The sequence below is a fragment of the Copadichromis virginalis genome, linkage group LG19 (genome assembly GCF_057382275.1).
Source record: "Copadichromis virginalis isolate Kocher_CV1m ecotype Utaka linkage group LG19, C_Virginalis_male_GT1.1, whole genome shotgun sequence".
NCBI classification, from domain to species: Eukaryota; Metazoa; Chordata; class Actinopteri; order Cichliformes; family Cichlidae; genus Copadichromis; species Copadichromis virginalis.
This window is the reverse complement of record NC_140636.1, coordinates 22,074,889-22,101,255: the sequence shown is the minus strand read 5'-3', so window position 1 is coordinate 22,101,255 and position 26,367 is coordinate 22,074,889. Positions and strand designations below refer to the sequence as shown.

The following is a 26,367-nucleotide window of genomic DNA, read 5'->3' as shown; positions in this document are numbered from 1 at the left end:
CAGTGTGGAAGAGCTGGGTTTAAGATGTGTGCGAGGTTGATGGCGTGTGGTGGAGTAAGAAAAAAAACTGGAGGAAACTCTGTAGATACTGTAGAAGATGTGAAGGGAAACAGACAGATTATATGGTGTTTCATCCCTAAGGGCAGGACTGACGGAAAAAGACCAGCACTGAAGATTTATGTGCAAACAGCAGGCACACGCCCTGAACCCAGAAGATACTACTTTCCAGCAATACTACTCATGATTTAAGTCAAGCTCCAACAGGCACTAAGATATTTGAAATAATTCTAATCAATAGTCCCTTTAGGGGCTTTCCAAATGTTTTAAACAGTCGAGGCAGAGCTGTGCTGTCAGCAGCTTGTGTGAATACTGTGCAATTTAATCAAAGAGTGTTTGCTGGCTCTGCAGGTTCAGATTCTTACAATGTTCTGTCTCTTTTTTGTCTAAGATGTCATTCTTGACAAGTGCCAGCTCTTTTGTTCCCTCCTCTTTGTGAAACACCTTCAAAATAACAGAAAGACGATCTAAATTATATCAGGAAATTTTGCTAACCACCTGCAAACAGCTTCATGTTAAAGGAGAGCAAAAAAGACAGGAAATGGTGTGAAGTACAAAGTGGAGTGTTTTGTATGCTCTGAGCAGAATAAAATGAGTTTTTACCTAAAACTCGTGATTAGTGCAGGTTTATGAAGACCAGAGTGTTGAAAACACTCAGAGTGAAGCTGCAAAGAGCACAGTTGTGAAAACGACTAAAAGTTCCCAGAAGGAATGTTAGCTTGTTAAATGTCTTGGAAGGAGGGCAAGTTTGGCTGCTTCGGGTTGGACGACAGGCCTCCTCCTGACAGGAATTAGCCGGCCCTCCTGCAGTTTCTCTAAGTCTCTGGGTCACTGTGGAGTTTGGCAACAGCACACAGTCCAGGCTGGCAGCCACCTGCACCCTCACATGACCCCCCTCTGGCTGCGCTGTGGACTACACTCCCAGACACCTTCAGGTGTTCTGAGGCTCTTGGCAGGGCAGGGCTCAGAGTTGCTGCTCCACTGATCACAGAGAGACAGATTACTGCACGAGCAGACAGCCAAGCATGGCTTTGACCTGAAAAGCTCTAGTCAGTCTAATCTTACAAAAAAGAAAGTTAATAAAAGAAATGTGCACATTTTGTTGACCCAAGATCCACTTGAGGTCACCGCATCTGTGAGACTTGCCAGCGACATTACCCAGCACAGTTCAGTCCTCAACCTAAAAGTCTTTCTATTGTAATGTTAAAAATGAAGATATACTATCTGATCTGTTTCAAATTTTCCATCAATAAATTGTTAGGATGATAATTTATTTTCCTGGAATAAAACACTTTATCCTGGAAGACCAGATTTAAGATCCACTTTGAAGGATTCTTGGTTATAGTTGCTTGTCCAGCACCGACTGCTACAGAGTGGAAAGGTCACGTTTTCCCCATTGCTCCTCCTTGGGATTGAATGTGACAACTGTGCAATGAGTTTCCATATGACTCAAGCTCGTCTTTGCAGAAGATTGCCAACCCAACTTAATTAATAGCCGTGGTGGACTCCCTAAAGAGCTAAGAGAGAAAAACCTCTGAGAGTTACCTAAGAGTGAGGCTGAAGGGCTTTCCCTGTGCTTAGCACATATATATTTATAGCCTGAGGAGGACGCAGGTTGAGTAGCATCGTCAAAAAAAAAAACCTTACACAGTATCATCAGGCACAATATGATGTGACATCAATATAATATACTTAAAACTTCAAGACTTACATTTATTTAAAAAAAAACAATATTAAAGAAAGCCCATGTTTACCCATCATCTCAACTCTGTAGCTCACTGAGACTGTGTCTCTACTACCGTCAACTTCTCTCTGTGTGATTGTTGAAAAGCAGGGACTGATTTAAAAAGAAAACAAAAAAAAAACTGTGTCATTGTTTTTGGATCTGCAACAAAAGGACAGAGTTGCCCACATCAATACAGCAAACTGACCAAAAACTCATGCAGCTGTGAAGCACCTAAAGCAATTAAAAACTGCTCATTATATGAATCCACGGTGTGGCGTGTCTCGTACTATTCCTCTGCACTCCATGTGCAACTGTTTGGTCCTTGTACAGTTTGTGTCAGTACAGTATGTGCTGTGAATCTCTGTAAGCTGTTGACATGTCTGCTCCAGAGTCCTGCCAGTGCAAAATCGTTCTCATTACTGCCGTTTAACGCAGTCTGTTTCAGCTTCAGCATCATAACGTGTAACAGAGCAAAGTGAAAGCATGACTGAAGGGCTGAATGTGTCTGTGGGAGGAACTGGAGGGTCGTAAAAATTGGAGGCCTCCCCCATTCTCTGCTCTCTCTCTTTCTCTGTCTGGTCTCAGCCTCCCAGAACTGAGGCAGGCTGTAAAAACAACAGGGGTCAAGAGTGGGAGAAATCTGCTCCACATCAACTTCGGGGAAGTCTGCCAGTGAGCATCATTGCATGCAATGTTTGTCCCATGGCAACCACCGAATCCACAGTTCAGGACCCTTGAATACCACAGGATACTCAACCTGGATAACCTGTACTCAGTGGTTATAAACACTCTATAATAATTTATGTCACTGGGTATTTTGTTAACCACCAGCACCAATGAAAGAAATCTGACTCAGGTTTTAGTAAAATACAGCTAGAGATCAGTGAGCAACCATCTAGCAACCACTGGTTGCAAGGGAAAAATCTGTATGCAGTAGCTGTAATTACTATTCATGCAGCCCTAAAGGCCGGTCGGTAACCTCGTGGTAACTCCTGGTCACTAGGGAAAGGTGGTTGCTAGTAGTTACTACTATGAAATTGGTTGCAAAGAGTGCTATACTGAAAACTTTCTTGTGATGGCTTGCAGGTTGCATGTAGTTTGCATGGCAGATGTCGGTTTGGCAGATGCTAACGAAGCAGAAACAGAGAAAATTCACCTTTAAATTAAATGTAACCAACACATTTAAAAAGGTGCAACTTTTACTTTGAAGGCAGACATTCTTAATATCTGGTTTGAGTTGTACTTCCTTAAGCTCAAGTCTTTTCCCTTGTGACCATTTGCCAGATGGTTGCTAACCAGTCTCTAGACCTGTTACATAGAAGTTCACAGACATGTACTGCATGAAATTTTTATTTGTGATTGTCAAAGCCAACTGCTTACCCACAGATACTCTTGCTAAAGTTATTCTGCTAATATACTGGTAAAACTTTGTTTTGTTACCGTTTGCATTTGCTTGGTGACTGTTATGCATAAAGAGGATATGAAACAGCTCACTGCAACCAAAATAAAATGGACTATTAAAGTCAATAAACATGCATATTTCTGTGGGTTTGGACATTTCTGGGAACATCTGGGGCAATGTTAATACATACAGATGAATAAATAAAAGAATAAAACTGACCAAGTTTAACTGCAGGGAGTGGGGCAAAAAGAAAAATGTATTATATAAATAAATAAGCAAATAAATAAAAGAATTCTGTAAACTTAAGAGCTTTTTCTTTTGTTTCAACCATACTGCCATTCTTTAAAGTGCTTTTTACAAAGCTGTTTGGATTTAATAGGTTCACTTATATGTAAACCTCAACCTGTCAAACTACCAGGAATAAATGATAATACTGATCATATATTGCAAAATGGGAGAAAAATCCCTAACAGACTTACAAGAAAAAAATCTACCAATATAATTTGACTTGATTTGGGAATTTTAAATATCTAATGAAGGTCAGCTCGACTGAAGCTTGATTATAGATGACACAGATTAACTTGTTTTAGCAGACTCATCCTGACATATGACATTACTCAATTAAAAGGTGACTGTGAGTAAGCCACTGTTGTTTTTATTTGAAAAAGCACTAAAGAATTAATCAGGTTTTGAAGCAGTGACTATGATTAATACACTATGATTAGTAACTACAATCATTTCTCACTGTATAAAACTCTCACATATTTCCCTCTTCTTTAAAAACCCACCACCTCCCCTCACTCCTCTTCCTCTACTCCCATCCTCCCCCTTTTTGCCCACTCTCTCCTCTCTCCCACTTCATTAATCACCCTCACTTAGAAAAAAGATTTCCTGCCTCTCTGCCAGTTCCATATTAGTACAATCCTTTTAGTGAAACAAGCCAGCTCATGAGTGCGAGCCCCTGCCATATCCAAACACACAGGCAGGGTGAGTTTAGGCGAAAGAGGAAAGGCAGACTGTGCTGGCAGAGCCTTTGACACAGGAAGGCGGTTTTCAACACTGCGACCGGTTTCTCAAGCCTCAGCCTCCAGCTCAGGGCCTCTCGTGTCCCCACGAAACCCCAGAAACAGGCAGATAAACTGCAATGAAAAAAATAGAGTCTAGGAAAATATCTTTCCAGCATCTCCTCCAAAATGTTTAACAAAGATGGTTAAAAAAGAAGTAGTTTTTCTGTTTTATAATCAAATCCACAACATGAAAAATTGTACTGCTGCTTGCAGCTCCTGCAGTAATGAGAATAAATACTGTCTGGATGAGCTGACATGGAAATGGGCCTCTGTAGATCCTAGGCAGGTAAAAACTGTCATCTCTATCCTAAGTATTTCTCCTACCTTCACTTCACACTGGCTCGTGGGGCAGGAAAGTGCTGATGGAGAGAGTTTTTTTGTTCCAGGAAAACTGAGCTGCTAACAGTCATACAGCACTTTCCTCCTCCTCAGACCCCCAGATGATTTCCTGATGTGTGATGGATTAGGACATTGCATTTAACCAGACATGCTCACAGAGAGCACATTCTGATTTAAAATGGCACCCCGGAGGAACAGCTGTGCAGGAGAGGAGTGCCTTGCTCAAGAATACGTGAGCAGTAAATGATAAAAGGCTGAGTTGTTCCTCATTTTCCCGTTCATGGGAAACAGGAAAAAAGCTTAATCGTAGCTGTGTTTGTAATTTTATTTCCAATAAATTACAGAAATGTGTAGATTCAGACATGCAAAGCATATCAGTACAAATAATTCACGCTTAATTAAAATTTGGTGAACTCTGACAATGCCGTTGAGGAAACTGAGGTCCAAGGAGACAAAAACACAGGGCCTTGTGGTATAAACTGAGCCCAAAGCACATCCAAGAGAAGCCTCTATGTGGCCAAAAAGCCACAAAACGCGAATGAAAACCAAGCTAAAGTTAAACCACAGCTGATGCTTCCCTGTGCATTTCTGACAATGCCATAATCTGATATTGGCTTCATTTATTTGTTACATCCTTCCATCCAAAACCCAGAACTGAGAATAAAGGTCTGGCAGAGCAGATCGGATAAGATTCGTGTTACTGCCGTCTTCAGTTTGGAGGCATAGCGGGAAAAAGAGCCTTGCAGGACGAGCCAAACTGCTGTCTGGATGCTCTGCAGACTGCTGCGCTGTGGCTCCATGCATCTGGCATGCAAGAAGGCTTAAAACCCATCTCAGAAGTTGAGGGGGAGACAAAAAAGAAACTGATGGTACAGAGAGGAATAACTATGTTATATGTTCACAGACAGAGACGATGAAGAACAGCCAGCAAGAGTTACTATCTCTAAGCCTTTCAAACCATGCCCAGCTGGTGGGGGGGGGGACCCCAGGTAGACCCATAACTCACTGGAGAGATTTTAGATCTTGCCTGGCCTAGGAGTGTCTCAGGACTCCCCAGAAGGATCTGGAAAATGTTGCTGGGGCTTAGACAACTGCCATTGCAGTCCTACTTCGGAAAAGCAGATGAAAACTGTTGGATGGTTGGAGATTGTAGGCATTCACCACCAGCCAAGTTGCAGTTGTATGAGGTTTACATGGATGTAGGGCTGTGCGATATGACCAAAATCTCATATCCCGATATAAGACATCTATCGTCCTGATAACGATATAAATCACAAAAATGTAACATTTTCTGTAAATTCTGTGAATCTCGGGCAGCTCGACTTGTGTGAAGTGTTTCCAGCTGGGCTTCGTGTAGGTGAAGTCGAGTGTTTTAACAGATGCATGAAACTATACATTTTTAGACATAAGTTGTAACGGCCGCCGTTTTCTTTGTATTTATTACACAGCGTGCTGCGGGGAAAAGCCTGTTCTAACGTTTGAGTCAAAGGTTTATTTTTTAGCACCTGACGGCTCTTTTTTGCTTCTCATCCGTAAATACTCTGCATACTCTTTCACGTGATTCAGTTTATTTTGAAAAGTCTCAACAGGATCTTGAGCTTTATTGTGAAAGGTTTATGTGGAAAATAAACAAGCGGACACGCGATGGTTTTACCGTCGTTGTTGCTAACGACAACCCATAAAAACAGGCGCTTGTCCGTACGTAGTGTGGTTATATTAAATATAAGAGAAAGAGAGAACTTTAAGAAATGAATATAGCCACTACAGTGACCATCAAAACGGTGAAAAAATATTGCCGTAAACGTTTATTTTGCGACACCACGAAACAAACGATAGCGTAAAATGAAATGATAGACGTTTTTATATCGTCATCCGATATATATCGTTATATCGAACAGCCCTACATGGATGTATATTTTCAAAATTCAGAGTAATAATTTAAAAAGGAATTCAATAGGTGAGCACCACATATAAAACATAGCTGCAACCCCTCCACCCTTCAGTTCCTGAGTTATAGCATTGCGCAATGACCAAAAACAGTGTGATGTCACAGTCAAGCTGACCTTTGGGATATAAAATGCTTCATCATTTCATTAATCATTTTACCAACTAAAAAAGCCATTTATAAAATTCTAGCAGTCTTTTAGAATGATTCAATGGATTTGCAATCAGTCTTGACATTGCTGACCTTTTAGGGAACACAGAGTAAACTGAGGAAACCACGCACTAAAATTAAAGTCTCACCAAAGCATGCATTTTAAAGAATGAAGCAGGGGTTTCAGTCATTTGTCAGGAAGTAGCTGATTGACTGAACTCACTGTGTAAGCCAAACAGAGCTACTACAACATCTTTCATAGCAGAAATGAGTTCAGTGTTGTCACTTTCTGGGCTCAACTCCTGGATCTGGGAACATGTTTTTGTTTTTTAAAGTCTGGCCCAGAGTCTAGTCTTACTGTCTATCAACATCTGATCACTGAGCTGTTATCTCTTCTGCCCTAATGCAGTTTGTTGTACTAAAATCCACCAAAAGCAATGAATACGGTGACCAGAACTCCCAACAGTAACATGAAGCTGTTACTATCTATTTATGTCACACGTGTACTTAGGAACATTGATGCTACCGGTCAGTCAGACAGGTAAACAAACACACCCAAACAGAGGCTCCTAACATCCCTGCACGGGTGTGTAATAAAAGCCGCTGCTCCATCCATCCTGCTCAGAGTGAGTCATGCACATGAACAATATGACCTTTCTGACTCCTGAACCCGGAGGAGAGATGAAGGGAAGGCATCTGCTTTACTCTCTCTCTCTCCCCTCTCTCTCTCTCTCTCTGTTAGTAGTCACAGTGCTCTCTCTCCCTAACAGAGGAAGGGCAGGAGTGCCAACGAGCAAAGGGAGTGTTCTGAGAGGGTCAAAGGTCATCATTCATCCCCCTCTGTCTCCTTCCTTCAAAGCGCACTAGAGGATGCAGCCTGACTACCCACACTGATATTTAAGCACTCACTTCTCTGGCAGTGAAAACTGTGAACCAGGCCAAGGCTGAGGCTGCAGGGCACATGTGAGCCGCTGGTCCAGTTGGCTGAACCAAAACTTACCAGTATAATCTAGCGGAGTGGGAGGAAATATCAATACAGCATGCTATCGCAATAATTTGCATGGCAATATTGTATTGATACAGGACACCAATATTTTATTGAATAAAAAAAATTAATAATCTGGGAATGCTGTGAAGAAGAGGGCTCAGCTCTTGCACTACCATCCTAAAATAACATTAGCCGAGCAAAAAACACCTAATGCTGGACATGACAAAGCTACCTCCTTGTTCACAGCAAGCTAATGGCTCAGTCACACACACACAAAAAAAATAATAATAATAATAGAGCAACCTCCTTACATCTATGAACAAATAAATAAATAAAGATAGTGGCTTTCTGGTGATTTTAACCACTCTTAGAGAGATTGCTGAAGGTCTGCAAAAGGTCTTGCTGTCTAATTTATAGATGCAGACATGGCAGCATGTTGCAATCAGTCTGAATGACTGCCAGCTAGTTGTATTCTGTTTATTTTTCTATAGAACAGGAAGGTTGCAGAGAACAATTTTAACAGTTAACTCTGAATTTGTGTCTATGTAGACCGCAACAGATACGTGATTCTTGATGGTTTATGAGTTAATTGCTGTATCATTAGAAATCGATTGCATGTAATTGCCAACTTGGCCCCAATTAATCACAGACTGATAGCAGACTTCCATTTTACGGCAGATTTTACGGTTGATGTGCTTAATAATCTCATTTGACAGTAAAAAAAGAAAAATAACTGAAGTGAGATAACTTTATCTTATCGTATATCAACAAAGATTAACTTTGAGGACATAATCTCAATCTTAATTTACATCTCAACATGTTAGTGCAACACTCAGCATCCCACAAAATGCTAAAAATCACAATAATATCATATAGTGCTTGTAATATCGTGATAGTATAATCTCTGGTATAATCCCAGCACTGTTGTTTCCCTAGTATGTCCCCCTAAGAGCTGCATGACTAAACCACTCACTCTCACTTTCTTGTTCTCTCAGTTACTTCCTGTATTACAGCTCTCTACAGTTTCTGGATGACAAACACAACAAAGCCAGACTGAAAATTAAGCGAATATCACAAAACTTCTGGACAAATATTCAAATAAAACTGAAACTCCCTCACCTTCAATTAACTGCCCAGTTGTTATGCCTATAAAATGTTGATTAACAGCTGAAAAGAGCGGTTATTGTCTACGGACGGTGTCCTAAAATCTCCAACTAAAAACTGGAAAATATTCCCCTGACAAAAAGCATCATAATGAAGTTTTACTTGAAAATGATCTCAGAATTGTTGCCAGCGTTTCTGTACTCAATCTGCTAAGCTTTGCAGTCCAGTTAGGCGGTACTCAAATATGTGCACGAGATACCACGAAATATGTGCACGATGTGTGCATAAAACTACAGACTAAAGATCTAAAAAATGTCAAATATAATGCATGACACTGAAGTATCTGCAAAAACATGTACTGTAGATTAACACAGCTCATTTCAGTCCAGCCGTGCGATGGCGTGTGAAAGTCTAGTCTCTCAGGTGCAGCATCCATCCAACCAGGCACTCAAACAGGCTGTTACTACAAACTGCCAACTCAGCAAAGTCATCCCATTACATTTAACTATTGCCTTGGCTGCTGCTTCAGCATGCACACATGCAAGGAGGCAAGTGTGCCTCAGAAAGAGAGTGCAAAAAAAACCAGCATGCGACACAGGAACACATATAGCCAGTGTGCAGCTGGTGCAGAGAGATACTGTATGCTGTGCAGGCAGAGGCACTTTGCACACATGCATGTACACGCTCCTCACTGTTCCCGCGCGTGCTGACCAAGCTGTGGACGAGCCAAAAAGCGCCAACTGACAAAGAATAGCAGCCATTGTGACCGGTCGACTGATATTTACTCTCTCGTGGCCCAGAGCTGCCCTGCTGCATATTCATGTGTGTGTGCGTGTCACAATAGAAAGTCAAAGCGTGGCGATAGCTCTTTCCTCCGGCGTGTTCATTTAACAAAGACCGGCTCGTCTGTGAAAATGTTGCAGAGTGCCCGACACTGGGCGGTTGCTATGACAACCATAAAAGCCTGGAGACCCGCAAACAAACAGCTCGGCTGCTCAGAGGCTCTTAAAAAACAGAGTCCACACACACACTCTCCCCACGCAACACAAGTTTATGACCACAAAAGCATCTGTGTTCAGTGCGTGGCTTCCTCCCTGGATGTCAGCAACGTTTTAGAGATGATCTGTTGCACTCCTGAAGTTCATGTAATCTCGCTCAGGTCATAATAACACAGATGCTGCATCAATTTCCCATCAGATTTAGATTTCTAAAGGATGCAACAGTGATGTTATTTAATAAAAATATGTTTTAGATGCAGACAGTTTATGCAGCAGATACACTTACCTTGTAGATTCAAAGATTTTCACCAGAACATTTAGTCAGTTAAAAGTATATCCTCACAAAATGAATTCAAAGGAACATCCATCCATTTTCTTCTGCTTATCCGGTTCAGGGTCATGGTTGAGCTGAAACCCATCTCAGCTTTCACAGCGCAAAAGGCGAGATATACCATGGTGACATCGCCAGTTTATCAAGAGACACAAACCACCATGCACGCTCACATTCACACCTACAGCCAGTTTAGAATGACCAACTAACCAAACCCCATGCATGCCGTTGAACGGTGGGGGGGATAACCAGAGTACCTGGTTAGAGCAACACACAGGAAGGCCTCAGCCAGCTGGTTAGGTTCGAACTCAGGACTTTGTTGATGTGAGGTGACGGTGCCAACCATTCCACCACCGTGCCTCCAAAATTAAAGGAACATGTTTTTCCATTAAGGCATCTCGATTGTTTTTTGGTGGGAGTTACCCAGTATTTGAGATATCGGCTCATTTTTCATATATAATGGAACTCAGTGGCACTCCCTCTGTAGTGTCCAAAGCACCAAAAACTTACCAGCAAGGTCACATTGCAGAAATCTACGAAAGCTTTTTAGCCACTGAAATGTTTTTCCCCCTATCGAAGCCACATTTTGACTTACTAACTCAACCATCTGAGATAATAACCTGAAATTTTGACTTACGAATGACAAAAAAAAAAAAAAAAGATTTTCTTTCAGCTTCCATAGAAATCAGCTGAGTTCTTTCCAAAACTCTTATTTCTACCAAATTACACGAGGATTTGTCATGATGCTCAAACTTCAAACTCCATACGACACCCAGGAATAGACACTGCTTTCAATACCGTGGGCAGAAACTGAGGAAATTAAGGCAGATTTTGGTTAGCAATGATTGGAACTACAGTGGCTCTTGCAGCAGCAGTTCTGTTTATTTTCTGTGCTTCTGGCACCATATTGTCATTGCTGATGACAATATGGTGACAAACTTTTCTCTGCTTCAAACTGGGACTTTAAGAGAAACATAACACTTCTTAGACACAAATAATTGTGTTATCCTATTAATGTAGCACCATCTTGTAACATCACAGACACAAAGGACTGACAACACTTGTTGAAACGAGAGCTTTAGTGAGGTCTCGAAATTCTCCATAAAAAGCGTGAGGTCAACTTTAAGGTACTTCACAGAGTTTTTGGTGCTCATGTTCATGTTTGTGCTGCCATTCTGCAACAATGCTGTCAAACCTGCTGCAACTCCAATTTTAATCTTTACTATCAATTAGTGTCCAAGTATCAATTTCTCTGACAACCCTACTCGCTACCTATAGCATTGAAAGAAGTCCCACAGCACTTTCAAAATTTTGGTATGGAAAGTTACCATAAGTAGAGGCTCTGGCGACATCCCTAATTACAACTGTCAACCACATCACTGCACAGAAGGAAGCATCTATCTGTGACGGCGTGTTGGGAGGTAAATCAAATGGCATTCAACCTCAGTTAAGCTAATCTTTAGCCAGATGTATTATGACAGAAAGAAAATGGTTTCTAAATAATCCAACAGTTTCTCTCTGTGCCATCTCCTCACTAAAGACAATCAGGCCTTTGATGTCATTGCATCTGGGCGGCCTTCCCTCATAAAAAAAAACCTCTTCAAGAATTGTTGAAATCAGCTGTACCTAGTCTCAGTTGCTTTAAGTCACCTCTGAGGTCCCTCACGGTTTGGTCACTGTAAATATGATCTATTCCTCTTTTATTTACCACAGTTGGAATTTAACATTTTTATTCTGACATTCTGACTAATTTTCAAGTTATTATCTTTACTATATTGTCTGTGTGTGCATGTTCGGTGTTGTGGGTTCTTGGAGACGTGGATTGCGAATGAAGGTATCCGTTCAATTCAGTTTTATTTATATAGCACCAAATCACAACAACAGTCAAACGCCCCAAGATGCTTTATATTATATTTAGGTACACCCTACAATACATACAGAGAAAAACCCAACAATCATATGTCGACAGTGGGGAGGAAAAACTCCCTTTTAACAGGAAGAAACCTCTGGCAGAACCAGGCTCAGGGAGGGGCGGCCATCTGCTGCGACTGGTTGGGGTGAGAGAAGGAAGACAGGATAAAGACATGCTGTGGAAGAGAGCCTGTTAAGCACTTCGGGTTGGCTAAAATATGCTATATAAAACTGACTTGACTTGAAGCTGTACTCAGCAATTTTGTTTGAAATTTTCGCACTTTGAGCACCACTTTTCCTGAAAGATGCATCACCATCTAACCCTTTTGCAGCTTTTGAATGCACTAGAAATAAATAACTAAAAACATCTTACAATATGTAGTTTTATTTCTTCTTCCTCAAATGTACAAAGTGCAAACTTTGAAGATATCCATAAAACAGCAAATACCTTCTATCTACTTCCTGAATTTTACATATTTGATGAGACTAAGAACAAGCAGGTTTATATCCAGACAAATGTCTGAGTATGACGCAAGCTGATAAGAAGACGCAGCACTTCTGATGATCTCACAGCACACAAATTGGATGCAAATCTATGTGCAGATGCTATTCAAATAGACTCTGGGCATCAAAGAGGCCTTGCTGAGCAGCGAGTCATTGAAAAGCCCAGCGTGAACATGTATCTCCCCACTTCGCTGGCTCAAAGCAGGAGTCTCCCACCGCACAAAGGCCACTCTGTGACGGATCCCATTTCACTGCAGCATATGTGTCCAAAATGAAAGTACAGCTTATGTTCCTAGTACTTAAACAAACATTAAGGTCTGTGTTTTTGCAGGAGGCTGAGTTTACAGCATGTGCATACACTTGTAGTTTGAATGTTTCTTTTATATGCTTGCGTCAATTAAATTATATTGTTTGTTTGCAGTGTTAGTATCAATACAATTTTGTTTTTAAAAAAAAAATACAAATTTACGAAGATGCTGACACTGTAAAGAGAACTTATTATCACAGCTTCGAGTCCTGAGTCATGCCTGAGCTGTCTCTGACAACAGTTGGACAGCAATGTAAACAGATATGATGAAGCACAGTGGCCGGGTTCAGAGTAATCGTGAGTCAGCTCGAGCTCGGTTTGCCAGCAGCCGTCGTGTGATGGTAGGTAGCCAGTCGTGGTGCTGCTTTGTGCCGAAGCAGCGATTTTCACTGCTGACCATCACCTGACTCAGAGAAATGCTGAGCTGGGGAGGAGCTACACTGCACTCAAACAAAAGACACTTTCAACTCATCCACCCATCAGCTATACTGCACATGTCCTGTTAAGGCCAATGCACTTCTGCAGTAATTTTCTGTGCACCAAACTAGAAGCTTCCAGGAAAACAGACATTTCTCTCCAAGTTCGCAAACAAAATATGCTTTCCCGATTTATAATTACTTGAATTAACATATTTAATTCTGCAGGTAGCCAGAGCAATGAGTCAGTGTGTCTTTCACATGTCCAAAAAAAAAAAAACCCTCATATCTGTAGTTTTTCGCTTCCTCTTTCTACCTTTGTAATTGTTTCACTGTGGCAGACAGCACAATTCACACAGGAATAGATTTGTTTTTGGTGTTTGTTGATGATCTGTTTCCAAAGTTGTCCTCAAAAATGCTGATTTGTTCAGTGTTTTAATGTTAATGGGAGAGTCTCGAGGGACGCTATGTGACGTGGGCCACATGAGGGTGTTTCAAGCCTTTAATAGGTTCTTTGCTTGTTTTTCTGTGGCTAAAAATGTTATCAGTGAAGCTCCCCACGTCAAAAAGGGAAAATGCTGAGACCTGTTCATCCAATTTCTTATATTAATGTAGCATTAAATACGGCATTACATGGGAAAAAAAAAAGAAAGAAACTTGCATGCACACATCAATTTATTGTGTATAATTCGGTTGAGTTTCAGCACTGAGCCATAAAAACAATGCAGTCTGATGCTGTTGATAGCCAGACATACAAAATTAAACTTCGTGTTCATCAGTTCCACCTGCGAGTCAAACACAGAAGTGGTAACACTCTCAGTTCAGAAAAAAAACCTGAACTGAAAATTTTCTTCAACAGAAACGAGCACTGCCAAAGGTCCAAGTAATACATGCACCCAAACCTTGGTTACAGCGTCCTTGACCTATACAGCTCAGCTCCAGGGGCCACTGACCTGCTCTAACATGAAACAGCCCCTTAAAGTGGTGCCAACCTGCTGCTGACCCCAAAGAACATCAGAGTTTAGCTTAAATATCAGTTTTTCAGAATAAACGTGGCAGAAAAGCTCCAATCAAACGCTTCCATCTAAATATGTGCACCACATATTTTCTGTGGCAGTTACATTTGTAATTGTACACATAATCCTGTATGAAGTTTATGAAACCCTTTTTAAGACTTATGATGGATGATTTGCTCATTGCTCGTTTAGAGAAACAGCAAATAGCAAAAAGTCACATGGTATGGGGACTATAAAAATAATTTAAATGTGGGCTCATATTCCCACATCTGGAAGAATGACCAAAAATGGCTACACAAGCCTAGATTAGACTGATGCTGCAAGCTGAGATAAATGTCCTGGAGAAAGTGCAGAGAGCTATGATGGAGGCACACCGGCCCCACATGAAACACTTTAATGAAAGTATTGAAACGAGCAGTGGCCTTTCTTCTTTCTTCCTTTGGAGTCTCATCTAGTAAATGCTCGGCTGAGATGACCTTCAGCTGGATCAGTGATTGATTCATAAATCAAAGCCATCAAACGCACCAAGAAATGGATAACTTGACTTATTAGAAAGGATGAATGTACCCCATTTTACCCAGTTTAAGTTCTTTTATTCCTATTTTTGTTTTGCTCCTGAGAGAAACTCTGTGCTCAGGGCAACACAGCTGAACCACAATTTATCATCAACAGAAAGGAGAGAAAACTTCATACAAATAAAACCATCCAACACCAGTGGATAAAGTGATATGTGATATACGTTTCTCCTCTGGCTGTTCTGAGCTGTATTGGTTTTTGGTCATAGAGATTATCCTTCAAAAAAACTGAGAAAAACAAAGTGTGGGAAGACTTTTATGGGCGTTCAGGAGGACACACGCGCACACACATCTGCCAAGACTACAACTCAACTCCACAGTTAGCTACTGTGACGGTTGTACCACCCTCCCTCCTAAAGTCCATCCACCAGCACCAGCACCTGCCAGCACTTCATGCAGCTTAAACCACTCTGCTGCCCCACCGCTCTGCCGAGGGCTCTCCACTACACACCAACAAGCAGCAGGCTGGCTTTCCTCCTGCTTTGGGTTGCTGGGGTGGGGCCATCAAGGGGAGGTGTCTGTTACAACTTGTAATGAGATCTGCTGCGAGCACTTCACAGAAGCTGCTGCTGCTTACCGTCATAAATGAAGTGACGTCAGGAGGTTGCAGGCTAATCCTGCAGGAAACTGACAAAAGAGAGCAGGGCAGGGAGCCGAGGTGTCGCTCAGCCCTCGCTGCTACTGTGCAATTTAAACGCGTATCACAAACAGCTCAGAGTCGTCAGACCACAATGTGACGTGCCTGCAGGGAGTCCGCTCTAGCTGACCATGAGTGCCGGTGGAGCACAGGATCAATAGCAGCCACTGATTGAAATTCAGACGTTCAATACTTGTCCCACTTTAGAAGAGTGTAGGAGTACAACAGAACAAATAGCCCCCGGCCTCAATTTTACCCAGTGACACTCCCCACGCCAAGAACTCACTTATTATCACTCACAGGATCATTTTCATCTTCATATTTACTTCCTCTCATCTCTTTCTGGCCACCTAGGAAGGCTTAGTCACTGCAGTGAATTTGACTCCTTCTGAATTAGACTTAATTGCCCACAGTGTAAATAAAACACTAAGAAACATCCCGCCTGTATTGTTCAAATGCTCCAATTGCCCATTTACTACACACAGTGCAAACAGTGATGCACCACCCTGTGCGCAGTGGCTTCCTGATAAAGCTGGAGGGAGATTTCAACATGCCCAGACTAAAACAAGCACGGAGGAAAAAAACAAAACAAGTTTTCCTTAAATCCATTGCCACCCACTCAGCCACACAAAGGGGGATAGATAGTGGAGAGAAAGTAAATAACGGGAAGCGAGGGAGAGAAACGGATGAAAGGAATGAAAAAGAAAATATAATATGATGGATAAGATGTTTCAAGCTGATGTTATGGAATGATGTTTGTAGTGATTGTTTTTAACCCTATATCTGATGAGTTTTTCACATCCACTTTGTCAGTGAGCTTCCAAAATCAGTTAAGCCATCCAAGAAACAATTTTACATCATGTGGGAAGTGATCAGCAAAAGCAGATTTTTGATAAAGAAAAAAAAAATTTTTTTCTGTAAAAAGGGTGGCAAACTGCTTCCTGGAAATCCATTTAATTTGACCATGTTCTTAGCTAGTTTGCTAATTAGGAATGTCCTTCCTGTTTTTTCCCCTCAGTCTGGAAACTTTGCAGCTGGTCATTAAGTGCTATGAGTCCTGTTTTACCATTTCTTTCAATGTTAAATGAAGAACTCAAAAGCAAATTCTAGAAAACAAGGTTACCTGCTATCTGGTATAGATGTAATGAGGAGGTTTATATGCCTTACATGTCTGTCTATTAAATGTAAAAAATAAAAATAAAAAAATAAAAAAGTAGCTTGGTTAGCTTAGCTAGAGATTGCTTGGCAACCACATTTCTCTCAGGAAAAACATGTATTTCCCAACCAGTTGTCAAGCAGTTGCTGGACATCGCTGGGCAAAATCTTTCACAATGAGGGTGTGACACTTTTTGCAGTTGCTCTAGGACTGGATGAATGAAGCTTTCCACAGCGACTGTCGGCAACCAGTTGGGGAATACTAATTTTTGCCCTCATAACTGGTGGTTAGCAGGTGGTCACTGACCAGTCTCTGGACCCATGTGACTGTACCATACCATCTTTTTTTTCCTTCTACAAAAACTGAGGAATAGAAACAAATCTTCTCTTTTATTAATCGGTGTAGGTTAGCCGTCTCCCCAGTTTCCAGTGTTTATGGTAAGCTAAAGCACCTGAAGAGGGAAGTCATTTGATAGCTCAAACTCTAACCTTGCTGATGATGATGAATTATTGAATCCAGGTTGACAATGTGACAATAGACGGCCTCTTGAACACACTCTCTTTGTCCCGAGCCCTGAAAGCTCCTCTGTCCGAGTCTCTTCTTCCACTCACTGCCTCCTCCCCCCCATGCTCTCCTTTCTCTGCCCCTGAGCTACACCCACACAGATGAATGAATGGAAAGGTGTGCCTGCGCCCTGTTTTTACCATGGTGTCTGTTTACTCAAAGCTTTTTTTCCCCCTTTTTTTTCTGTATAGGAAACGCACTACAGCTGCTCCCATGAGGAGGCTTAAAGCTAATACACTAGCATGTGCACAGACCTTCTGAGTACAGTACAAACCCCCTCCTGGCTTCAAAGCAGTCAGCACATGCACTTGAGAATGCATGTGGTGTGATTAATAGCATTAGCGGAAGAAAGACTCGACTACATCCTTCCCATGTGGTGCATGAAAAAAATTCTTGGAAACATGCAGACAGATCACCTATAAACGCCCCTCTGGGTCGTACGGTATTGAAAACATGTGATCATAAGTGTGCAGTGGATCCACACATGGTTGCATATTGGGTATTGAGCAGATTTATTTTTTTGGGATCGGCAGTGTCGTCTCCACAGGAAAGCACCTTGACCCCAAAGCTCAGAGTTAATGCAGAATCTAAAAAGTCTGGGGTCTCAAAGAGGCTACAATAACGTACACATAACAACAAACTGCAGTCTATGCAGCATTAATTGTCATTCATGAAACTTCAAATGAAGCAAAGCAGTCAAACGTATCCAAACCCGTGAAACTAAGTAATTAAAATTCACTGAACAATGGGTCTTGAAACTGTTTTAATGACCGATGGCTTGGGGTTGACTTCTATATACGACGTTTCTAAATTTGGAGCTAGAGAAAAGTCAAGAATTTGCATCAGGGCCTGGGCCTTTGGGAGCTGCTCAGATAAGAGCCTGGTAATTGCTCACATTTGACTTTTCAAACAGTGGATTCTTACAAACTAAGATGTACTGTTCAGCTGGATGAGGATAGATTAGCATGCACCTTCCTGAAACAAATAAAGGAGAAACTGTTCAGCGATGAGAATTTCACCGACAGCATGGAAATGTTTTTGCAGGCCAAGAACGGACGAGAAGTTGTGCAGCGGTCTGACCTTCTTTCTTCAGACAGCTGGAAACAACTCTCTCAGTCGCTGGCTCTCACTGCATGGTAACACACACACAGAGGAGATACATCCACAGTGCTGCACATGGCTATTCAGATATTCAAGTTTAAACTAATTCTTCCAGCAGCATCTGATCAGGAAAATCTGTATCCAAGGAAAAATTCAGGTGAAAAAAAACTAAACACTAAGCAATGCTCCAAATGCAGGGACCTAAAGCACACTCATGCCAGAAAAAAGATCCCACCACAATGCCAGTGAGTTCTGAGAAAATACTCCTGCACTTCATAAGGAAACTAGACATAAAGTGGGAACTGACATTTGCCCCTCTGATTCCAGCACTCTTTACTTTGAACTAACAAAGTTTCATGCCTTTACCTTGCACAGTTGCAGTGTTATTTCCTTGACAAATCCAGTCAATATAAACTCAAAAAAGCCTGTGCGGTTGAAGAAAGAAGGTGTCGTCAGGTCTCAACTTTCCCCTGAAGACAAACACACACAGACTCACAAGATACAGACAATACCTACTTCATAGCATAGCTGGGAATCATGAAAACTCATTGAGTTACATCTGAGAACCATTAATGTCCAACTGTGTGCCAGTGCATCCAGTAGTTCTTCCAAAAATTATGAACTCAGTAAGGGAACATCACATAAGAAGCAATTAAAGTAAAAACAGCTCCTTCAATTTGACATTTCCTGGGCAAACAGTGACACCAGTCCTCCAACTAAAGCCCCAGCAGAATAAAACACCTTCTTGAGACGCAGAGTGGGGTTATGTAAGAGTCATTAGACACAGGTCAGTCTTCTGACACACCGTACATCCACCAAAAGCTTCAGGCCATAAAGAGGAGAGGGTTTCCTCCAGACTGAAAGCTTCTCATTAGCAGCAGATAACAAGATGTTTCAGCTAATTATGAAACAGACTCCATCAAACCCACATTGCGTTCACGCCGGATCAGTTTACAGGAAGATTTTACAAAAGAAGAAAGGAAGCAGTTTCATGGCAGGAATCTTGTTTTTGGTTTGAATCCCAAATGAGAAAACTGGAAGAAACATGGAAGACATTCAGTTTTTCATGGGAACGTGCATATGGCATTCAACAGGTTGACAGTAAATGCTTCTTTCATGAATAAAAATCTATTTCAGTCAAAATTATAAACACGTCTGTGTCATTAAACCACTGCATTTCAATTCAAGATAAAACATCTGCTCTTTAATATCTGGAATATAAAATTTGCACAACTCCTCTGAGCACACCCCTCCAGCTGAGCTAGGAGCACGCACATAAAACTTCCTATGATGGGGAGAGTGGATGATCCTGTGCGCTCTCAGCCTGGGTGTCAGCATGTGACCCCATCAATACAGAAAACGAGACAGAGCCCTGAGAGCCGTGACCGGGGTATCATGACTGCTTCTCCTGGGAGCCCCTGTTGGGATTTATAGTCTGGCGGCAGTAACCACAACAGTTGGATCCACCTGGGAGTTCCTGAGTCTTCTAATAAGATATCTTTCACTCACATATTGAATTTTGAGACTTTTTAGTGCTTCACAGGGAGCTGCAGCCACCCTGACAGATGACTAAGTGACTGAGAAAAGGATGCTGAACCGCCTCCTGCTGACAAACAGACAAAAGGTTGCTCACTTCCCTGAAGCATCTCTGAATCAGATAAAGGCCGCATTGGAGAAACGACCGGGACTTCACAGTCTCGCAATAGTTTTTTTTTTTTGTTTTTTTTTTTTTTTAAAAGTCCTCTAAATATAAAGATACATCACAGAAATGGGAGAGTGGCTAACACATCCCAGCAACATGTCACATCTCGTCTTCTTAACCTTGGCAATAGCTCTCCAGGCTTTCTGAAGGTCTTTGGCTGCTTTTTCCACTGACGTCCAGTCTCGTAATCAGAATCATCAAGGGAAGAAAACTTTCCTAAGAAAGTTCAGGCTGCGTGAAGAATAAAGATCGCCATACCAAATACTGACTTTCAAGCTCATTAGCGCTTAAAACTCTGTTTTTACCTTATATTCTGTATTTAAATCCATGTTTACATACATATTAATAAATGTTTCCCATTTTCCTAGGAAGATATAAAGAACATTAACACAAATTCATCTTCCAAACTTGGAAACGGTTTAGGATAAACCAAGAAAATGTCTTTGCTTGTATTTTTTTGTAGCCTGTCTCACCCCGAGGAAGCGGATAACCTGAATTTGTTCACATGTTAAACCATGACTGTGGACATATTTTAACACTATAACTTTGACTATTGCACATTGTGCAAAGCACATGCTGGGAATGTTTTACCTCAAAGCTGGCTGAGCAACAACTCTTCCCATTGACTGTGTGTGTTTGTTTCTGTGTTTGTAGACCGGAAATAGTGCAAATATTATCCATATTATTAGATTGTATTGTATATTTAAACAAACTAAATTCACATGTGTAAATTTGTTCCTAAACTGACCCTCACAAGTTTAAAAAAAAAAAAAAAAAAAAAAAGCATTTTCTCTTTTGTTGTTCATATTTTCTGCATATCTCAGTCCTATCGTGTGTTTCATTTAACTGCTATTATAAGACTTATAACTGTTTCTCTCATAAGGTCACTGACAAAATGACATTTTACTGGCTCAAAATATCATTCAAGCGCTATGTACACAAACGATGATAAGCACATGTGAGTTTAATCATATGATTGAGTGCAGTCCTTGGTGGCAGTGGTCATCAGGGCTCAATGACAGGCCGCAGCAAGGAAAACATGACACAGACGGGCAGTTTACTGAAAATGGAAAATAAATGTGACACACTCTTCAGCCTGCTCATGTTTTATGTAGTGAAGAGGAGCAACATTTCAGCACTTGACGCCTTGATCAGTGTGGAGAGCAGAGCTGCCTGGGAGACAGAGACAGAGAGGAAGGTGGGTGGCTGGAGGGTTTTTTTACTCTTTTGACATCCACCGCTTTGTCACCAACGATCTGACACTCTTCTCCTTTTGTTTAAAAAAAAAAAAAAAAAAAAAAGGGTTTGGAAAGGTGCATCATGGGAACAGAGGAATTTGATGACAGGAAGCATTTTGAGAGGTGGCCAGAGCTGACATTACACATCCTATTATGCAATGTAGCAAACAGCTGCCAGTGTGGAACAAAACACTCATCTCTTAAAGGTTTTCTTACTAGAAGTAAAACGTCACACCGTCATTCATGTGTTGAGTCAGTTTCCTGAGTGATGAAACTTGATGTTTTTTAGGACACGAGCAGCCAACAGACTTGCTTATTTACAGAACTAAAATATCCATGTATGGTGAAGGAAATCACTCATGGCCACATGGGAAAATCTTTGAAATTTTTACTTCAGTTATTGAAATTATTGCTTATCAAATTAATCGTGCTACTTCTTCCAGAAGAGGTTGAGTGACTGTACGTGGATGTTGGTCAGGGTGCCGAATTGGGAAGTCTGCTGCCTGTGACAGCCACGCCCAGTGCTGATTGATCACAGTGGTGACTGATTCGCTTTACAGACACTTCCCACATATGCATCACACAGACAGGCAAGCCTCTGCAAAGCCTTCCTGGCCACATAGCACATGAACTCTCTGACATCACAATTCAGAGAAATCTATTGATCAGCACGCTGATTCTGCTGCCGGCAGTCATCACAAATTAAAGAGACACACCACTTTTCTGCTCTTTGCCTCAGAGAACAGGTATGCTCTGCGTCTGTCTCCACTTTATTGGCGAAGGTGAACAAATCGTGAGATCAGAGACTCTGATCTGTGACCTGGCTTGTAGAGTCTGGCCAGGGGAATGTGGGTGTGGGTTGGGAACACAGAGTTTAGGGGTGTGTGAGATGGGAAGTAGGAGGCGGGAGGTTTACAGGCAGATCTGGTGGAACGTGCTGCAGCTCATACCCTTATAAGGACAAACCTGGACAAATTAGCTAGAGCAGTTAACACCTGAACTCCACCTTCCAGCTACAGAAAAACAAAATGACCAAAAATTAAAGGAGCGCGACGATAAAGTTCACTCAGAGTGATCACTAAGGAATGTATCATGTGATAAAGGTGACAATATGTGAGCTTCATGTAACCTTTGGCAGAGGGCAGCAGACACCTGGGTATGCAAAGACATTAGGATTTCAAGATTAGAAGATATCTTTGTGCGTGTGGGAGTCAGGTTAAGACTTGTATCGGACTCCAAATATTTTAAGCACTCTCAGACACGCCAGGCTTTTGTGTGTGTGTGTGTGTGTGTGTGTGTGTGTGTGTGTGTGTGTGTGTGTGAGAGAATTGCAAAAGAGCCTGGAAAAAAAGCCCTCACCTGTGTAATGTGCTCTTTTTTTGTACTTTTGCACTGTTAAAAAGTTTAAAAGACACTTGAACAGTAAAGAGACACCCAGCATGGACACATATGGCCACTTGGACCCAAAGAGAATTAATTTGGTTGTAAATTTTTTATCCACCTAATTATCACATCTTGGTGGTCTGTATCAGTATCCAAACAACAGTGAGTTTAGATAACTCCAGTTATATTCTACAACAGCAAAAACCTTCAAATAATCAGCTATCGTTTCATTTTATGTTTAAGTACAGTGACCAACATCTTAGATGTTGAAGCACTTAAACACTAAGATCAGAATAAAGAAAGTTATGAGGGAGAGACTGAAAGGCTTCCTGGTTATCTGTACATCAGCAGTAGAGCTGATTGCTGAAGCTTGGGAGGAATTTTTCAGTGCTGCGTGCACACATGCACACGGAGAAGTGTGCACGCGTGTGACAGTTATCCATGCCCTCCTTGGGGCAAAGGACAGAGGTGCAGGCCTGCAGAGGAAGGTGGGGGCTGCTGTGATCCCTCTCAGTCTGCAATTGTGTCTGGTCAGACCTCAACATAACCCATCATCAGTGCTCTGTCAGACAAGGGGAAGTTTACATGAATAAATATCCTTGCTCTCTGCTGGATGATTAGATCAATGAGGGCCATGCAGGCACAGGAATGTGCAGGTTATCACAGGCAAGTGTTTCACCACAAATTCTGACTTGTTTGCGATATGGGCAGAACAAAACAGCCAGGTGAAACTTGCCCGTTTGTTGCATGATGACCTTTATATACCAAAAGCCCCTAAAGGAGCACCAGCAGGAGACAATTACCTACTGATGTCCGAAGCACTTCGGTCTACTGTTCACACCTGACATCAACCCCGCATACCTTTCCTTTACTTCCCCTTTATCTGCTCTCGACCGGTAGCAGCCTGCCGATGACATAATCCAGGAAACCAGAAGCCGAGAGCTTCGTAGAGCAAGAAAGAAACTCGGGGAGAAGTTTTCCAACAGCAGCGAGAGGGGCCGATTATTACCATTTTTGGGCACGCTTGCTCCCATCCAAGCCCAGCCCAAACCAAACCACAGCTTACTCAGATTCCACAGCGTTTTTCTTCCCCCTTTTTCAAAGCAGAGGACAAGTATGGGGAACAGGGAGGGGAAAAGTAGCACCCATTCTCGAAACAGACCATTCATATTCCATTTGGAAAACGAGCAGCAGCTGGGAGACGCGTGTAGAAGATCCGGACTTGTTAAGACGTCTTAAAGCTCTTTATTGAAAATATAAACCGTGTGTAGTTCGGGTTACAGCGCTCATAATCACTCAAAGGGGAAGAAAAGTAGTGTCAGAAGTCAAATGGCTAACTTTCTATCACTGGTAATAACACCGCAAACAACTTCCTAACTAGAAACAAGTACTCCTTTGTTAGTGGCGCTAGAAAATACGTAGAATCCGCGCGTAAAATGGCTAAATAAAGGGGAGTCGGAGGGAATTATGGTGAGTTTACCCCCCTTCTCACACAAATACACTCCATCCCCGGGTTGTTAATCATGGCCTAATCCACGTCGCATCATAAGCCAGATGACAGGAGGGGCCAGGTACACACCATATGCAGTCAAGCGCATGGCTGACATCTGTTGCGCTGAAAAAGTGGCCGTCCCGTCCGCCTTCTAATTGTCCCTCCTCATACGCTTTCCCTCCTGCTTCACGTAAAGTGCTGTTCCTACACACGGTCGCTATACGTCTACAGCTCTGCGGGATATCCGCAAGTCTCTCCGAGATCTGTAGACGAGAAAAGTTTTGGAGCCGTATTTAAAAGTACCCAAAGAAGCCGTACAGGTGATTTTGGCCGCGATAATGAGCCTGATAATTAAAGCAAGCCACTGCCAGCTGGTTTTTGGGGCTGCCGTTGGTTGTCTGCTGGCTCCACTAACGGATCGATCTGGAGCCAAAGTCGCCAAGTGCACATCCAAGCGGATGTGTGGCGATCATATTAATGAGCTGTGTTATTAGAGCCTAATTATTATCACAGGCAACAATCCCACTTCCGCACGGGAGACAGAAGGAAGTCAAAGCCCTTACCTTTCTCTGCTGCTTCTCCCATGCAGGATCCAAGAGGAGATCCCGATCCCAGTCATCTTCTTGTTGCATATAGTAATTTTCTTCATCATAGTGTTCCATATTATACATGTATATATAAAGCTTTATATATAGACGCTCTCTGCTTGTCTCGTAAGTCCTCCGGTCCTCGGCGAGGTGATGTTTTTTTACAGCAGCTCAGTCTACTCTCCTCCACGCATTCAAGACGGTGTGTGGATGAAATTAACGGTCCACCCCCGGCTTCCCTCTCTCGCTCTCTTTTTCTCTCTCTCCCTCCAACTCTGCCTCTTTTCTTCTTCTTCTATCTGCTCTATTTTTTTCCCCAAGCAGGAGCATTCAGCCCTCAGTAGGCAGGTCTAGTATCGAGGAGCGACGGACGCAAAAACTTTGCCTCAGACAAATTGGAATCGATAGCAGACCCAGGAATCCGATTGGACGCCTCTGGGACTCAGAAACCGCCTCCCCGAAGCAGACTGGCTGCTTGGGCTGTCAGTGGTGAGGCTTTATAACCAAGGTTGACTGCCTGGGTCGAGCCAAATATCTTTCGGCCTGTAATCTGACTAAAACAAGTGTACTTTTTTTTTTATTTCAATTGTTTTATTTAAATAATTAGAGGTAATAATCTTTCCGCAAGTCAAAGTATCAAAAAGTAAAATTAAAAGCTGTGCATTCAAAGTGAAGTAGAGGAAAGTAACCTAGAAACAGGGGCGTTTCTAGATATTTTTCTTTTTCAGCGGTGGGGGCTCCCCAGAAAATATTGAAAACAGAAATAAAATTATGGTAGAAAACAGGCATAGTAAACATGATTTTCGTGCTCATGTGCAGCCCTGTTTCCTGTTTCAGACTTCTTATGTGAAGAGTGGAGCTTCACAAGAAGGCATGTTGGATAATTGTTCTGCTAGGGAGAATTTAATGCATTTAAACTTTAAATGCATTAATGCAAGTAAAACCTATAATCCTACTTCAGTAGCTTAATAATGCACAGGTTGTATAATCCAAATATATTCCCAATATTTAATGCATGTATTATGTCCAGTAACACTTTTCAAAATGATATTATTGGATTATGATAACAGATTCATTGATGCATGTATCTCTTTAATGTTCCAGCTGTTGATGATTTTAATCACTTATTTATTGTTCTGTAGCTTGATCTACAATAAGGCAATTAATCTGCAAAAACACTAACTAACAAGACCTTTAAAATAATGCAATGCGGTAAAAGCAGAAAGTAGCATAATATGGAAAAACCACGTGTCTAAGTAACAGTACTCCAGTCCAGTAGCTTTGGTGGATGGGGCACCAGGGGACCAGTCATATTTTGGTAGGTTGTTTTGCAGAGTGCATTGCAGTTATACCAAATGCCACACTTTGAATTTAAAAGGCTATATAGGTATTAAAAGTAAAGTAGTCCCCTCATTATGCAGAATATCATGTACTGGTACTGCTTTAAATGTTTTCATTATTGTTCAGGCAGTAACACATAAGCAGGATATCTTTAAAAATATTTACTACATTTATATTTTAAGCAAACTGGAATTATTTGTGTGACTGTAAAGCAAACATAAAGGAGTGGTTTCAAAGAGGGCTGCATTCATGTTGTGGTGTTGTGTTAAAAATTTCGGTCACTATTGAGATGCTTTCCAACAGTTTTGATATTATCCAGCAGGAACGAAG

General features: G+C 41.7%; 1 protein-coding gene across 5 annotated transcripts in view; it reads right to left on the bottom strand.

Annotated features, from left to right (window-relative positions):
- The window catches only part of actn1 (actinin, alpha 1), a 57,083-nt gene extending 31,997 nt beyond the window's left edge, over window positions 1-25,086 (bottom strand). For 2 of the 5 annotated variants that reach the window (XM_085442572.1, XM_085442573.1), the window contains exon 1: window positions 24,673-25,083. In XM_085442572.1, coding sequence (XP_085298698.1) covers window positions 24,673-24,780 — 108 coding nt within the window. In that variant the 5' untranslated portion in view covers window positions 24,781-25,083. Of the gene's footprint in view, window positions 1-24,672 lie in introns of all 5 variants that reach the window. The other 3 variants (XM_085442571.1, XM_085442574.1, XM_085442570.1) reach the window with 3 other exon arrangements.
- Between the last annotated feature and the right edge of the window lie 1,281 nt (window positions 25,087-26,367).